General features: G+C 41.6%; 1 protein-coding gene across 2 annotated transcripts; it reads left to right on the top strand.

The window, feature by feature from the left end:
• The first annotated feature begins 1,492 nt into the window (after window positions 1–1,492).
• si:ch211-196f2.6 (immunoglobulin domain-containing protein) lies at window positions 1,493–13,255 on the top strand. 2 transcript variants are annotated; one of them, XM_041884760.2, is made up of 7 exons: window positions 1,493–1,818; window positions 5,351–5,524; window positions 5,837–6,022; window positions 6,290–6,446; window positions 11,374–11,428; window positions 12,316–12,540; window positions 12,794–13,255. In XM_041884760.2, the coding sequence occupies exons 1-7, from the start codon at window positions 1,752–1,754 to the stop codon at window positions 13,013–13,015; spliced, it is 1,086 nt and encodes a 361-aa protein (XP_041740694.1). In that variant the 5' UTR covers window positions 1,493–1,751; the 3' UTR covers window positions 13,016–13,255. The 2 variants fall into 2 exon arrangements, with proteins under 2 accessions (XP_041740694.1, XP_041740693.1); XM_041884759.2 differs by having other exon boundaries at window positions 1,494–1,818; window positions 12,758–13,255.
• Window positions 13,256–16,278: the final 3,023 nt, after the last annotated feature.

Genomic DNA, 16,278 nt, shown 5'->3' with positions numbered 1-16,278 from the left:
GAGTGCCCGGTCGGTATTCGACCATGATTACTACAAGTTTAGAAAGCTGGCTAGACTAACTACCAATCTAACACATTTTAGCTGACATGTTTTATTGAGTGACTGTCAGTGACTGACATAACAAGAGAAACTGCTGATGCACAGCCAAATTTCGAAATTGCACCTGGTATATTCTAATATTCTTACTATCAATAGAAAGTTGAGACCCCAACTGAGTCCCCCCCCCCAAAATTATGTTGCTTATGCTTGGAACTGGCCCTGTATGTATCATAATTGAAATGACCATGAACAGCAGGAAAGAGCCCAGATTGTGCCTTACAGTATAACTTCTGTCGAAACCACATCAAGAGATCCAAAGCTGCATCCTAATTAGTGATAGGATATACATTTACATTTTAGTCATTTAGCAGACGCTCTTATCCAGAGCGACTTACAGTTAGTGAGTGCATACATTATTTTTATTTTACTGGCCCCCCGTGGGAATTGAACCCACAACCCTAGCGTTGCAAACGCCATGCTCTACCAACTGAGCTACATCCCTGCTGGCCATTCCCTCCCCTACCCTGGACCAATTGTGCGCCGCCCCATGGGTCTCCCGGTCGCGGCCGGCAACGACAGAGCTTGGATTCGAACCAGGATCTCTAGTGGCACAGCTAGCACTGCAATGCAGTGCCTTAGACCACTGCGCCACTCGATATGTCATAGGTTTCTGGTTTCTTTAGGGTACTGTCTATTCAGCTACACGAACCTCACGGTTCTATAATGTCTGTGTTTCAGGCTTCATTGAATCAGTGTGTGTGTGTGCGTGTTCGTGTGTGTATGTGTGTGTGTGTGTGTGCATGGACGTGTTTAACTATACTTGAGGGGACCAGAAGAATAGTAAACCAAGAACAATTTGACCAACTGGGGACATTTTGTGGTCAAATGCTATTTCTAGGGGGTTTAGGGTTAAGGTTAGAATTAGTGTTAGGGTTAGAATTAGGTTTAGGGTTAGGAGATAGGGTTAGGAGCCAGGGTTAGGAGCCAGGGTTAGGTTTAAGGTTAGGGTTAAGGTTAGGTTTTTGGGTTAGGGTTTGGGTTAGGGTAAGGGTACGGGTTAGGGTTAGGGTTAGGGGTTAGGGAAAATAGGATTTTGAATGGGACTGAATTGTATGTCCCAACAAGGTTAGCTGCGCAAGACCATGTGTGTGTGTGTGTGCACGTGTGTGTGATTAAAATGAAAGCAGAATGGAAAAACCCAAGTAACACATGAACACGTAAGAAGAAAAAAAAAGAAAAAATATGATGAGCTCGGCAGCTCTATGCTACTCTCTTCACCTCACTTCACTTCCTCTTCCTTTTGAGAGAGAGAGAGAGAGAGAGAGAGAGAGAGAGAGAGAGAGAGAGAGAGAGAGAGAGAGAGAGAGAGAGAGAGAGAGAGAGAGAGAGAGAGAGAGAGAGAGAGAGAGAGAGAGAGAGAGAGAGAGTGAGTGAGAGTGAGAGTGAGAGTGAGAGTGAGAGAGAAATCATATTAAAAGTGCTTAGGCCGAAAGTGTTTGGAAAGAGGAAGTTGAGAGTTGTGAGTCAGAGACAGAAAATTGGTGTGAATACAGAGATTTACTCAGAGAAACACGGAATGAACAGATGAAAATAATTATGGTGGAGTGAAAAAAAGGAGAGTGGTAAAAAAGCTAACAGATGAAACTGAACTGGAAAACACAACAAAAAGACAACAAGTGAAGAGGAAAAGAGAAGACTGAACATTGTGGCAGATGACAGAGTCAGATATGAGAAAACGCTGTGTCTACACTCTTCTGGTCTTCGTGCTGATACAGACAGGTGGGTTAGACTAACTCATCTAGGATAAGATTCAAGTTTTAGTTTAGCAGAAACACACATAGCAAAAACGGCATTAATATAATAATTTAGGATGAAAAAAAAAATACTTATTTCCATTGTGGTCCTCAAAAACCCAAGGTTTCATTACATTGCATTGGTATGGTTATGCAGTACTAAAACCTATTTTAATAGTTCAAGGTAGGGTAATACACATCCAGCTGATTTAAAAAGTGTAAGGTTTCGGCAAAAAGAAAGGGATATTACAGGTTTCGACCTTTGTGTGTGTGCGTTTGTGCGCGTTTGTGCATGCATGTCTGAATGTACTCAATTGTGAAATCAGCTTTTGTGAAAGAGCACAGTTAGATATGGCATATAGAAGCAAACCGGATGGACATCATGAAAATGATCGAAGAAGGTTGAGGGTAGAGGAAGTTCAGGAGTAAAAACAAACAAAATATAATTATTGTAGAATTGACTGTGTCCATAAAATGTATATAGTATGTATAAGCTGGAAGTAGAGGCCTAAGCATTGTTGTTCACTAGTTTACTGCAAATAGGGAAGGGGTGGTGGGGTTGGAAAGTAATAAAGGGAAATATTAATTTTTTAAAGGATGTATATATATATATATATATATATATGTATGTATATGTATTTATATGTATGTATGTGTATATGTATGTATATGTGTATATATACAGTGGGGAGAACAAGTATTTGATACACTGCCGATTTTTGCAGGTTTTCCTACTTACAAAGCATGTAGAGGTCTGTAATTTTTTATCATAGGTACACTTCAACTGTGAGAGACGGAATCTAAAACAAAAATCCAGAAAATCACATTGTATGATTTTTAAGTAATTCATTTGCATTTTATTGCATGACATAAGTATTTGATCACCTACCAACCAGTAAGAATTCCGGCTCTCACAGACCTGTTAGTTTTTCTTTAAGAAGCCCTCCTGTTTTCTACTCATTACCTGTATTAACTGCACCTGTTTGAACTCATTACCTGTATAAAAGACACCTGTCCACACACTCAATCAAACAGACTCCAACCTCTCCACAATGGCCAAGACCAGAGAGATGTGTAAGGACATCAGGGATAAAATTGTAGACCTGCACAAGGCTGGGATGGGCTACAGGACAATAGGCAAGCAGCTTGGTGAGAAGGCAACAACTGTTGGCGCAATTATTAGAAAATGGAAGAAGTTCAAGATGACGGTCAATCACCCTCGGTCTGGGGCTCCATGCAAGAGCTCACCTTGTGGGGCATCAATGATCATGAGGAAGGTGAGGGATCAGCCCAGAACTAAACGGCAGGACCTGGTCAATGACCTGAAGAGAGCTGGGACCACAGTCTCAAAGAAAACCATTAGTAACACACTACGCCGTCATGGATTAAAATCGTGTAGCGCACGCAAGGTCCCCCTGCTCAAGCCAGCGCATGTCCAGGCCCGTTTGAAGTTTGCCAATGACCATCTGGATGATTCAGAGGAGGAATGGGAGAAGGTCATGTGGTCTGATGAGACAGAAATAGAGCTTTTTGGTCTAAACTCCACTCACCGTGTTTGGAGGAAGAAGAAGGATGAGTACAACCCCAAGAACACCATCCCAACTGTGAAGCATGGAGGTGGAAACATCATTCTTTGGGGATGATTTTCTGCAAAGGGGACAGGACGACTGCACCGTATTGAGGAGAGGATGGATGGGGCCATGTATCGCGAGATCTTGGCCAACAACCTCCTTCCCTCAGTAAGAGCATTGAAGATGGGTCGTGGCTGGGTCTTCCAGCATGACAACGACCTGAAACACACAGCCAGGGCAACTAAGGAGTGGCTCCGTAAGAAGCATCTCAAGGTCCTGGAGTGGCCTAGCCAGTCTCCAGACCTGAACCCAATAGAAAATCTTTGGAAGGAGCTGAAAGTCCATATTGCCCAGCGATAGCCTCAAAACCTGAAGGATCTGGAGAAGGTCTGTATGGAGGAGTGGGCCAAAATCCCTGCTGCAGTGTGTGCAAACCTGGTGAAGACCTACAGGAAACGTATGATCTCTGTAATTGCAAACAAAGGTTTCTGTACCAAATATTAAGTTCTGCTTTTCGGATGTATCAAATACTTATGTCATGCAATAAAATGCAAATGAATTACTTAAAAATCATACAATGTGATTTTCTGGATTTTTGTTTTAGAGTCCGTCTCTCACAGTTGAAGTGTACCTATGATAAAAATTACAGACCTCTACATGCTTTGTAAGTAGGAAAACCTGCAAAATCGGCAGTGTATCAAATACTTGTTCTCCCCACTGTATATATTTGTGAGAAAAAAACATATGGGGGATTGGAAGTTATGCAGACAATTACATTGATGGAAGTTACAATCTATCTGCAATTTTAAAGCTGATCTACCCCCTAAAGAATTGTACTCAATTGTCATACTTGAGTAAAAGTAAAGATACCTTAATAGAAAATGACTCAAGTAAATGTGAAAGTCACTCAGTAAAATACTACTTGAGTAAAAGTCTCAAAGTATCTAGTTTTAAATGTAAGTACAGAGGTGGAAAAAGTACTCAATTGTCATACTTGAATAAAAGTACAAAGTAAAAGTAAATGCTATACATCAAATTCCTTATATTAAGCAAACGAGACGGCACAATTTTCATATTTTTTTTGGGATTTACAGACACACTAACACTCAGACATAATTTACAAATGCAGTATTTGTGTTTAGTGAGTCCGCCAGATTTGAGGCATTAGGGATAACAACGCGTTATACTGATAGGTGCGTGAATTGGGCCATATTGCTGTCCTGCCTGAGCATTCGAAATGTAACAAGTACTTTTGGGTGCCAGGGAAAATGTATGGAGTAAAAAGTATATACACTGAGTGTACAAAACATTATTTCATTTAATTTATAGTCATTTAGCAGACGCTCTTATCCAGAGCAACTTACAGGAGCAATTAGGGTTAAGTGCCTTGCTCAAGGGCACATCGACAGATTTTTCACCTAGTCGGCTCGGGAATTAGAACCAGCGACCTTTCGGTCATTCTAGATACATACTCTTTCCATGACATAGACTGACCAGGTGAATCCAGGTGAAAGCTATGATCCCTTATTGATGTCACTTGATAAATCCAGGACATCCAGCCAACTTGACACAACCGTGGAATGCATTTAAATCAACATGGGCCAGCATCCCTGTGGAACGCTTTCAATATTAGGACGGTGTTCTTAATATTTTGTATACTCAGTGTATTTTCTTAAGGAAAGTAGTGGAGTAAAGGTAAAAGTTGTCAAAAATATATAAATAGTAAAGTACAGATACCCAAAATAACGACTTAAGTAGTACTTTAAAGTATTTTTACTTAAGTACTTTACACCACTGTCTGAATATGTGTGAGTGTGTATTAGTGTGTTTTTAATGTATGATCCACAAAAACATGGTTTCAGCATTATTTCACTGGAAGTGGCTGTCATTTTTACTAGCGCCTACACAACTTTGATGCAAAAACGTCTACTTTATTACTTCACACAGGCATGACAGACAGTGGGATTTCTGTATCTCACACATGGGATGGATATCATCTATCTATCACCTGTCGTCTCATGGGGGACAATGACACTGTTTCTCAGATCAACTGGGAGATGACCAACAGTACACACCACACCACCACCAGACTGAAACTGGGCATCTTCCATCCCATATTCGGTACTTAATATAATAATAATATAATAATACTCATTAATTGCTTTTACTTTGACTATTGCAGAATGTGCAAAGTTGTCATCAAGGCAAAGGGGGGCTACTTTGAAAAATCTCAAATATAAAATATATTTTGATTTGTTTAACACTTTTTGGGTTACTACATGATTCCATATGTTTATTTCATAGTGTTGATGTCTTCACTGTTATTCTACAATGTAGAAAATATAGAAAAATATAGAAAAACCCTAGAATGAGTAGGTGTGTCCAAACCTTTGACTGGTACTGTATATTAATAATATAATATATGCCATTAAGGTACCTACGTGGCCCCAGAGTACAACGATACTGTGGAGATCGAGGGTAGTACCTCAAGCGGCAGTTACACGCTCAGCCTGAGAGGTAGCGCTGTGTTGGAGGACAGTCAGCTCTGCTGTAAATTCATCACCTTTCCCTCTGGAGTGCTGGAGCATTGTACAGATACCAGGATTAATGAAAGTACAGGTACTCTCTCTCTCTCTCGCTCTCTCTCTTGTTTGTCTGTCTCTGTTTCTCTCTCTCCTTCTATCCCACACATCCTGGTATTTCCCCTCTCTGGTTCCCTTTCTTTGTTGATCACAACTATCCATACAATACATATAAAAAATATTATTTCACAAAATTCAACTTTGCCATCACAACTACTTGGGTTGGGTAGTGCTTGTATGCACAATTTTGTGTGAATGTATGTGAGCATGATTGAATGTGGGTCTATCTATGGTCTACTCACAGAGGAGGCCCAGGAGTCAGAAGGCCCAGAGGGTTTACTAGGGGAGAGACAAGTGGAGCAGTGGGCTCTGCTAGTAGGAGGATCTACCATCTGTCTCCTCTGTATTGCCACCTCTCTCTACTACTGCTGGAAGTATTGCTACAGACACTGCTGCTGCAGGTACCTATTCGTCAACCAAACCCAATGTCTCTCTGTGTCTGTCTGTTCTCTCTGTCTCTCTCTCTCTCTCACTCTCACTCTCTCTCTCTCTATATATATATATACAGTGGGGCAAAAAAGTATTTAGTCAGCCACCAATTGTGCAAGTTCTCCCACTTAAAAAGATGAGAGAGGCCTGTAATTTTCATCATAGGTACACGTCAACTATGACAGACAAATTGAGAAAAAAAATCCAGAAAATCCCATTGTAGGATTTTTTAATGAATTTATTTGCAAATTATGGTGGAAAATAAGTATTTGGTCACCTACAAACAAGCAAGATTTCTGGCTCTCACAGACCTGTAACTTCTTCTTTAAGAGGCTCCTCTGTCCTCCACTCGTTACCTATATTAATGGCACCTGTTTGAACTTGTTATCAGTATAAAAGACACCTGTCCACAACCTCAAACAGTCACACTCCAAACTTCACAATGGCCAAGACCAAAGAGCTGTCAAAGGACACCAAAAACAAAATTGTAGACCTGCACCAGGCTGGGAAGACTGAATCTGCAACAGGTAAGCAGCTTGGTTTGAAGAAATCAACTGTGGGAGCAATTATTAGGAAATGGAAGACATACAAGACCACTGATAATCTCCCTCGATCTGGGGCTCCATGCAAGATCTCACCCCGTGGGGTCAAAATGATCACAAGAACGGTGAGCAAAATCCCAGAACCACACGGGGGACCTAGTGAATGACCTGCTGAGAGCTGGGACCAAAGTAACAAAGCCAACCATCAGTAACACACTACGCCGCCAGGGACTCAAATCCTGCAGTGCGAGACGTGTCCCCCTGCTTAAGCCAGTACATGTCCAGGCCCGTCTGAAGTGCATTTGGATGATCCAGAAGAGGATTGGGAGAATGTCATATGGTCAGATGAAACCAAAATATAACTTTTTGGTAAAAACTCAACTCGTCATGTTTGGAGGACAAAGAATGCTGAGTTGCATCCAAAGAACACCATACCTACTGTGAAGCATGGGGTTGGAAACATCATGCTTTGGGGCTGTTTTTCTGCAAAGGGACCAGGACGACTGATCCGTGTAAAGGAAAGAATGAATGGGGCCATGTATCGTGAGATTTTGAGTGAAACCCTCCTTCCATCAGCAAGGGCATTGAAGATGAAACGTGGCTGGGTCTTTCAGCATGACAATGATCCCAAACACACCGCCCGGGCAACGAAGGAGTGGCTTCGTAAGAAGCATTTCAAGGTCCTGGAGTGGCCTAGCCAGTCTCCAGATCTCAACCCCATAGAAAATCTTTGGAGGGAGTTGAAAGTCTGTGTTGCCCAGCGACAGCCCCAAAACATCACTGCTCTAGAGGAGATCTGCATGGAGGAATGGGCCAAAATACCAGCAACAGTGTGTGAAAACCTTGTGAAGACTTACAGAAAACGTTTGACCTGTGTCATTGCCAACAAAGGGTATATAACAAAGTATTGAGAAACTTTTGTTATTGACCAAATACTTATTTTCCACCATCATATGCCAATAAATTCATTAAAAATCCTACAATGTGATTTTCTGGAATTTTTTTTCTAATTTTGTCTGTCATAGTTGACGTGTACCTATGATGAAAATTACAGGCCTCTCTCATCTTTTTAAGTGGGAGAACTTGCACAATTGGTGGCTGACTAAATACTTTTTTTCCCCACTGTATATACACTGAGTGCAGTGGCAATTTTAGCATGTAAATCTTGGTGGGGCAAACAAAACAGAAAAATGTTTTTATGCATGCCAGCAAAGCCACTACACAACACTAAACAATACAGTCATTGCACTATAACGGTGACAAACGGGGCCCACAAACGGTTAGGGCCTACATAAAGCTGTCACAACAGCAGAGCTTTCATTTCAGCACTATGGAGTGAATCCTTACCACCGCTACACCTGGCTATCAGCGGAGCCTTGTCTGGCAGCGAAACAGTTCACTCAGTCTCATTTACTGCCTTTTTTTAAAACATAGCTGATATGGCTGACTTGCTTAAACAAATGTGGTTTCTACTGACAATTGAGATGTACAAACTATGACATAAGGGAACGACGAGCGGTTAAGAGGCAATCCGTAATGAGCGAGCTAGGACGGATGTAGTCAATATAAGTATTTGTTCAGCACTTTTGAAATGTACAGCGACAGAATTCAGAACATGGGACGTTCTTACAGTATTCTCCCTGTACACCAAGTCAGAACCGTAGGATAAATAAAGGGGGCATATAAGCAGACAATGAAAGCTCTTACAATATTTGATGATGACATTTCTCTAAAACAGGCTATAGGCTACATGTGCACCACCAAGTCAGAACAGTAAGCTAAGTTATGAGGGGGAAAGGGACCAAATTATTAGGGTGAGGCACATGGGCTACTAACAGCTTACTACACAACATACACTTAGTATTACTTTCTTAGCTACAGTATACATATCTCCCTGGCATATTACATCATTTATGCAGCAGCATACAATACATTTTTGGACTCACCTTGTTGTGCTGTGCTCACTTGAACAGGAAGGTGGTGCGACGGTCCTTCTTGTGGGCTCTAGAAAGAGGCCCGAAATCCCGACTTGGAATTCCGAGTTGGATGACCATTCAAAAATTATTTTCCGTATTCCCAGTTGTCTTGAACTCAGTGAAGTCTGTGATTTCCCAGTTCCGAGTTTCCAGTTGTTTTGAACGCGGCAGAAGTCATGCTTGATTGACAGCATGGCCAGTGTATTCAAACCTTTCTGGCCCATGGCGTTACACCCTTTTCGTGATATCCAATTGGTAGTTAAGATCTTGTCTCATCGCTGCAACTCCCCTACGGACTCAGCGAAGGTTGAGAGCCAAGCCGCACTGCTTCTTGACACACTGCTCGCTTAAGCCGGAAGCCAGCCGCATGTGTCAGAGGAAACACTGTCGAACTGACGACCGAAATCAGCTTGCCCGGCCTGCCACAAGGAGTCGCTAGAGCACGATGAGACAAGGACGTCCCGGCTAGCCAAACCCTCACCTAACCCGGACGATGCTGGGCCCATTGTGTGCTGCCTCATGGACTGGGAGACCCATGAGTCACAGCCGGCTGTGACACAGCCTGGGATCGAACCCGGGGCTCCAGTGGCACCTTAGCAATGTTACCACTGGCTGCCCCTCCACCACAGAAAGCACTGAGCTAGGCTGAAACACCTGCATTTTGGAGCTGCCTTACTCAAGAAAGCAAAAAATAGACCATGTTTGTTTGCGGCTTTATTAACTCAAGTTGCAAAGAAAAAGCCATATCTCAGACTGCCCATCTTAATCTTTTCTTTTTATTGGCCAGTCTGAGATATGGCTTTTTCTTTGCAACTCTGCCTAGAAGGTCAGCATCCCACTGTCGCCTCTTCACTGTTGATGTTGAGACTGGTGTTTTGCGGGTACTATTTAATGAAGCTGCCAGTTGAGGATCTGTGAGGTGTCTGTTTCTCAAACTAGACACTCTAATGTATTTGTCCTCTTGCTCAGTTGTACACCGGGGCCTCCCACTCCTCTTTCTATTCTGGTTAGAGCCAGTTTGCACTGTTCTGTGAAGGGAGTAGTACACAGTGTTGTACGAGATCTTCAGTTTCTTGGCAATTTCTCGCATGAAATAGCCTTCATTTCTCAGAACAAGAATAGACTGACGAGTTTCAGAAGAAAGTTATTTGTTTCTGGCCATTTTGAGCCTGTAATCGAACCCAAAATTTCTGATGCTCCAGATACTCAACTAGTCTCAAGAAGGCCAGTTTTATTGCTTCTTTAATCAGCACAACAGTTTTCAGCTGTGCTAACATAATTGCAAAAGGGTTTTCTAATGATCAATTAGTATTTTAAAATGATAAACCTGGATTAGCAAACACAACGTGCCATTGGAACACAGGACTGATGGTTGCTGATAATGAGCCTCTGTACGCCTATGTAGATATTCCATAAAAAATCAACAGTTTCCAGCAACAATAGCCATTTACAACATTAACAATGTCTACACTGTATTTCTGATATATATATATATATATATATGTCTCTCTTTGTCTATCAATGTCATTCATCTCTGTATCTCTCTCCCTTTTGTTTCTCTTTATCATTTATCCAAACAAACCAAGACAGTCGTGAAGAGGGCACGACAACACTTTTTCCCCCTTAGGAGACTGAAAAGATTTGGCATGGGTCCTCAGATCTTAAAAAAGTTATACAGCTGCACCAGCGAGAGCATCCTGACCGGTTGCATCACCGCCTCCAGTCACCCAAGTCATAGACTGTTCTCTCTGCTACCGCATGGCAAGCGGTACCGGAGCGCCAAGTCTAGGTCCAAAAGGCTCCTTAACAGCTTCTACCCCCAAGCCATATGGCTGCTGAACAAATCAAATGGCCACCCGGACTATTTACATTGACCCCCCCCCCCGCACATTGACTCACTGTTTATTATCTATGCATAGTCAGTTTACCCCTACCTACATGTACAAATTACCTCGACTAACCTGTAGCCCCGCACATTGACTCGGTACCGGTACCCCCTGTATATAGCCTCATTATTGTTATTTTATTGTGTTACTTTTCATTTAATTTTTTACTTTAGCTTATTTAGTAAATATTTTCTTGACTCTATTTCTTGAACTGCATTGTTGGTTAAGGGCTTGTAAGTAAGCATTTCACGCTAAGGTCTACTACACCTGTTGTATTCTGCGCATGTGACAAAATACAATTTTATTTTATTTTATTTTATTTATCTTCCTCTCTGTCTTTCTTTTCGCTTTGTATTTCTCTCACACTCACATGGAAATACAGGCCTCTCTCTCTCTCTCTCAGTAAAGTTTCCAGTAGCACTGACTATAACACCAAAAGTCATCAGCTCTCTGACTGTAACACCAATACTTATCTGCTGATATATATTTTTCCAGGAGGCGAGTATTCGAGGTGGAGACTTATCTGACAGATCAACACACAGACTCAGAGGTAAAGTTATCCTGTCAGCTACTCTTTCAGCTCAACATCCGCTACATACCTTTTTGACACAATGGAAAAGGACATCTTTATTTAGAAATTAAGTATTGCAAGGTAATTGTAACCTAAAGCCCACAGAAAACGTCATTGGTGTAACTGAAAGCAGGCTACCTTGGACCACTGTAATCTAAAGTACCCCAAAATTGGCCTAACTTCATCTAATGTAGGCACCCTAATCACAAGCCTTTCTAGAGTCATAGAGATAAAGCTTTGCCTCTCTCTATGGCTAGAGTGACCTCTGTAACTATAGTGACCTACGTTACCATGAAAACCCACAGGGCCCCGTCAGCATGGTTATCGCCATGGTTTCCTGTTGTTCACTGTGAATGACGTACATGTGGTTAGACGTCTCGGCCATCGCTCAGCCGTTTCTCTCTCTCTCTCACACACACACACACACTCAAATGCACACGCACACACACACACACACGTACACATACACACACACTGGTAAATGTGGTTTGACATCTCGGCCATCGCTCAGCCGTTTCTCACATTTTATTCGAGAGGGTTGTACGGTCGAGAGATTTGCTTTCATTACACTTCTGTTACAGTCCTCTTTACATTGAAATTATATTTACATGATAGAACATGATTAGGCCTACATTATGGAGCCAACTGATCCAATAACTGTTACAAGCAACATTACATACAGTATAATTTAGTTACCAATTATTTTTTATAGTGTTTACATTTACATTAAATGTACATGATAGAATATGATAAAAGGACAACTAAAAAAAATCAACATTACAACATTAGTTACCAATTATTTTCAAAACAACATACATATCACCTAGTCTCTCTTGCCCCACCCCCTCTATCTCTTTACCATCCAGGGGGTCACAGAGGAGCCACCCCATCAACCCACCCTTCCCTCAACCCCTCACCCCCAGCTCCAGGGTTTTGACCCCTCTAAGCTGTACACTAAGATCAAGCAGGACCTGCTGTATGGACGGCTGTGGAAGGCCTACCAGGGGTCGGCTAGGGCCTGGGGCCCCACAACAAAGCAGGGACCACAGCAGCAAGGGCCACAACAAGGGGCAGAACTAGGGCCACAAAAGGTATATCTTCCTTTCTATAGGTTTTTTATTAATATGTCTATGCACGAGGAAACCTAACCTTATAAAACAGTCTATTGAAAACAAAGAAATTGAAAAAGATTATACAACATGAATACAAAGCAACAATAATGTTTGTTGAAGCCTGTGGGCCATGCCAAATGACACAGAAATCACACACATGCTGTAGAGTATTTGATAAAGTCATCATCATCATCAGGTCTATTTTCTTCTGGGGGAACACCGGGCATCACAGAGAGAGGAACCAGAAGAACCGGAAGCAGAACCTAATCTAGAACAGGAACAAGATCCTCAACCAACCCTGGAAGGAACCGTGGAACCACAGACTGAGCCTGAACCTATTCATCCACTAGCCCTGGAACCTGGAACACCTAGAACTAGAACCCAACTTCCCACCAACCTTTCCTGCACAGAGGGAGGAACTGGAACCAGACTCAGGGACAGAGAAGGAAACTGAAGAAACCAGAGACTAACCCTTCAGCGAGGAGGTTTATGAAGGGAGGGTGTGTTGTGTTGCTGTGTTTGTCTGTGTGTCTGTGTGTGTGCGTACGTACGTGTGTGTTGGGAGGAATAATGCATTGTTGACATTGGGTGAATAACCCTGACCTCCTGAAGTTAGCTGTCAATCAATACGATCACACACTTATTGCCCCAGTGGGAAATGTAGTGTGTGAATATTAAACTCACTGGTTATCGCCCTGGTTTCCTGTTATTTACTGTGAACAACGTACATGTGGTTAGACGTCTCGGCCATCACTCAGCCGTTTCTCTCTCTCTCTCTCTCTCTCTCTCTCTCTCTCTCTCTCTCTCTCTCTCTCTCTCTCTCTCTCTCTCTCTCTCTCTCTCTCTCTCTCTCTCTCTCTCTCTCTCTCTCTCTCTCTCTCTCTCTCTCTCTCTCTCTCTCTCTCTCTCTCTCTCTCTCTCTCTCTCTCTCTCTCTCTCTCTCTCTCTCTCTCTCTCTCACACACACACACACACACACACACACATACACACACAGACACACACACACAGACAGACAAACACACACACACACACACACAGACAAACACACACACAAACACACATACTGCACACACAGACACACACACACACACACACACAGACATACTGCACATACTGTACACACACACACACACACACACACACACACACACACACACACACACACACACACACACACACTGGTAAATGGGGTTTGACGTCTCGGCCATCGTTCAGCGGTTTCTCACATTTGAGCTCACAACAGACAGAAGAAGCAGGGGAATGTCTTTCAAACAGAGATTGTTTATAACATTTGCTGTATGGTTGAATTTAGTGTGATGTGCATAGAACATTTTGCTTTTAAATATAGTAATAGGTTGCATGACCTTTAGCCTCTAAAGAGAGCTGTTATAGCCAACTGATCAGTTATGGTAAGGAGCAAGACAGTGAGTGATTTTGTTGTTGTTGTGTATCTGTGGTTTTGTGATTGCAATTTCTGTATATAATGCAAAGAGGCATACTGATGAAACAATATCTGTTAGATATTTTTGTGTTTGATTTACCAAACGGTTTTGCTTATTTTGCACCAATAATATATTTCATTGTTTTACTCTAGGCTTATTTTATAAATATGTTGTGTAAACAAAATATTACTTAAGCCTGTTGAATGTCTTATTGTTTTATACTTTTATATAACGTTTTTACTTTTGTTTCAATAAAAAATCGGACTAGCAAAAGTTTGAGTCCTTCACTTGACATCTAGAATGTGCCTGCTTTATATTTTGGCCACTGGGGGACGACACAAGACCATTTATTCACTAACCTCGTCCCCAGGCTATTCCGCACAGCGCATCAACGACTCAAAGTTGGCCTTAGTTGGAGTGACCATAGAATTCTATGGGAGTGACCTTACTGAGTAAAGTTTGGATAGTTCTAACCACAGGAGGTTGGTGGTACCTTAATTGGGGAGAACAGGCTTGTGGTAATGACTGGAGCGGAATCCGTGGAATGGTGTCAAATACATCAAACACATGGCTTCCAGGTGTTTGATGCCATTCCATTTGCGCCGTTCCAGCCATTATTATGAGCTGTTCTCCCCTCAGCAGCCTCCTGTGGTTCTAACAGACTAATTTTATTGTATTTATTTTTTATTTAACCTTTATTTAACTAATGCATGTAATACAATGTGTAATGAAGCAGAGAATATTAATTATGGAGACTAGATACAGTAGTTCTTCCACAAACCGTTTGAAAATAAGTCCAAACAAATAGGCTAGCCTAAATTGGGAATAGCAGTAGGCTACAATGGCATATGGGGCGCTTGTAACAACGACCTATATAGCAGTACAGGTTTCTGACATTTCCAGTCCAAGTCCAGGTGAAAAGTCAACTTTTATAACCATTACACAGAAGGCCCCTGTTGGGACTAAAGTTCAATCCCTTCCTGGTGTTATTGGGCAGCCTGGTCTCATATACTATATGTAACATAGTAAATGAAAATCCGGGACACTCAAATTAGTAGGGGCCGATGATATATTACATTTGGTATGGTTACATGCGACAGAAGGTTACTTAAGGCAAGTAACATGAACGTCTAGCAACCCAAAGTTTGCGTGTTCGACTCTCATCACGGACAACCTTAGCATTTCAGCTAATTAGCAACTTTGCAATTACTTACTACTTTTGAGCTACTTTGCAACTAATTAGCATGTTAGCTAAACCTTCCCCTAACACTAATCTTAACCCTTTTACCTAACTCCTAACCCTAAACCTAACCTTAACCTTAAACCCTAACCCTAACGCCTTGCTTAGCTAAACCCCTAACCCTAACCATAAATCCCTTTAACCCAGAGTTCCCCAACTGGCTGCCCACCAAAGACTGTAAAAACACCAGCAAAGACTTATAAACACCAGCAAATCAGAGCCAACTGATTTTAATTTAGGAAATCTGTTTCAAAGTATTCCCACGCATAGAGCGATATATGTGATTGTATACAAATATAAACAAGGTTTGAAATTATTATGTTTTAGTCAAATATTATATCTGTTTGGGCTTATTGTGTTCAATTTGCAGTTTACTAATTATTTGTAATAACGTTCCGGCCCCCTGACCATCCGCTCAAGAAATAATCAGCCACCAGATGTATCTAGTTGATGATCCCTGTTTTAACCTAAATCCTAACCCTAACTCTAACCTTAACAAGCATTTCGCTACACCCGCTATAACATCTGCTAAACACGTGTATGTGACAAATAAAATTTGATTTGATTTGATTTAACATTAACCCTAACCTCAGCTCTAACCTTAACCTTAACCCCTAACCCTAACCCCTAGCCTAGCTAACGTTAGTACTTAGCTAACATTAGCGTTAGGCACCTATCCACCTAGCTAACGTTATCAACAACAAATTGGAATTTGTAATATATCATGCGTATGGCAAATTCATAACATATTGTATGAATTGTAATTCGGAACATATCATACAAATTGTAATTCAGAACATATCATACAAAATGGATAATGGACATCCACAAATTAAGACATACCACACTAAATGTAAATACCATACTAATTTGAGTTTCCAGGATCTCGTATACTATGTTACATCTACCACTGAATCCAGGTTGCAGCAGGGGAAAGGGAAAGGCAGGATATTATGCTGGCGCAAGGGGAGCAGAGATTTATTTATTCTTCAAAATAAGAGTCCCCCTGCAAAGACATGCTAAACTTTGGAA

This window comes from Coregonus clupeaformis, chromosome 8, assembly GCF_020615455.1.
Source record: "Coregonus clupeaformis isolate EN_2021a chromosome 8, ASM2061545v1, whole genome shotgun sequence".
NCBI classification, from domain to species: Eukaryota; Metazoa; Chordata; class Actinopteri; order Salmoniformes; family Salmonidae; genus Coregonus; species Coregonus clupeaformis.
This window is presented reverse-complemented; position numbering and strand designations above follow the sequence as displayed.

What these genes read in the sequence shown, in the direction of transcription:
- si:ch211-196f2.6 (XM_041884759.2), top strand. Translation starts at nt 1,752, where the DNA reads ATGACAGAGTCAGATATGAGAAAACGCTGTGTCTACACTCTTCTGGTC. An exon ending in CTTCGTGCTGATACAGACAG is followed by an intron (nt 1,819 to 5,350) that starts GTGGGTTAGACT and finishes TACTTCACACAG; the next exon opens with GCATGACAGACAGTGGGATT. An exon ending in CAGAACTAGGGCCACAAAAG is followed by an intron (nt 12,541 to 12,757) that starts GTATATCTTCCT and finishes CATCATCATCAG; the next exon opens with GTCTATTTTCTTCTGGGGGA.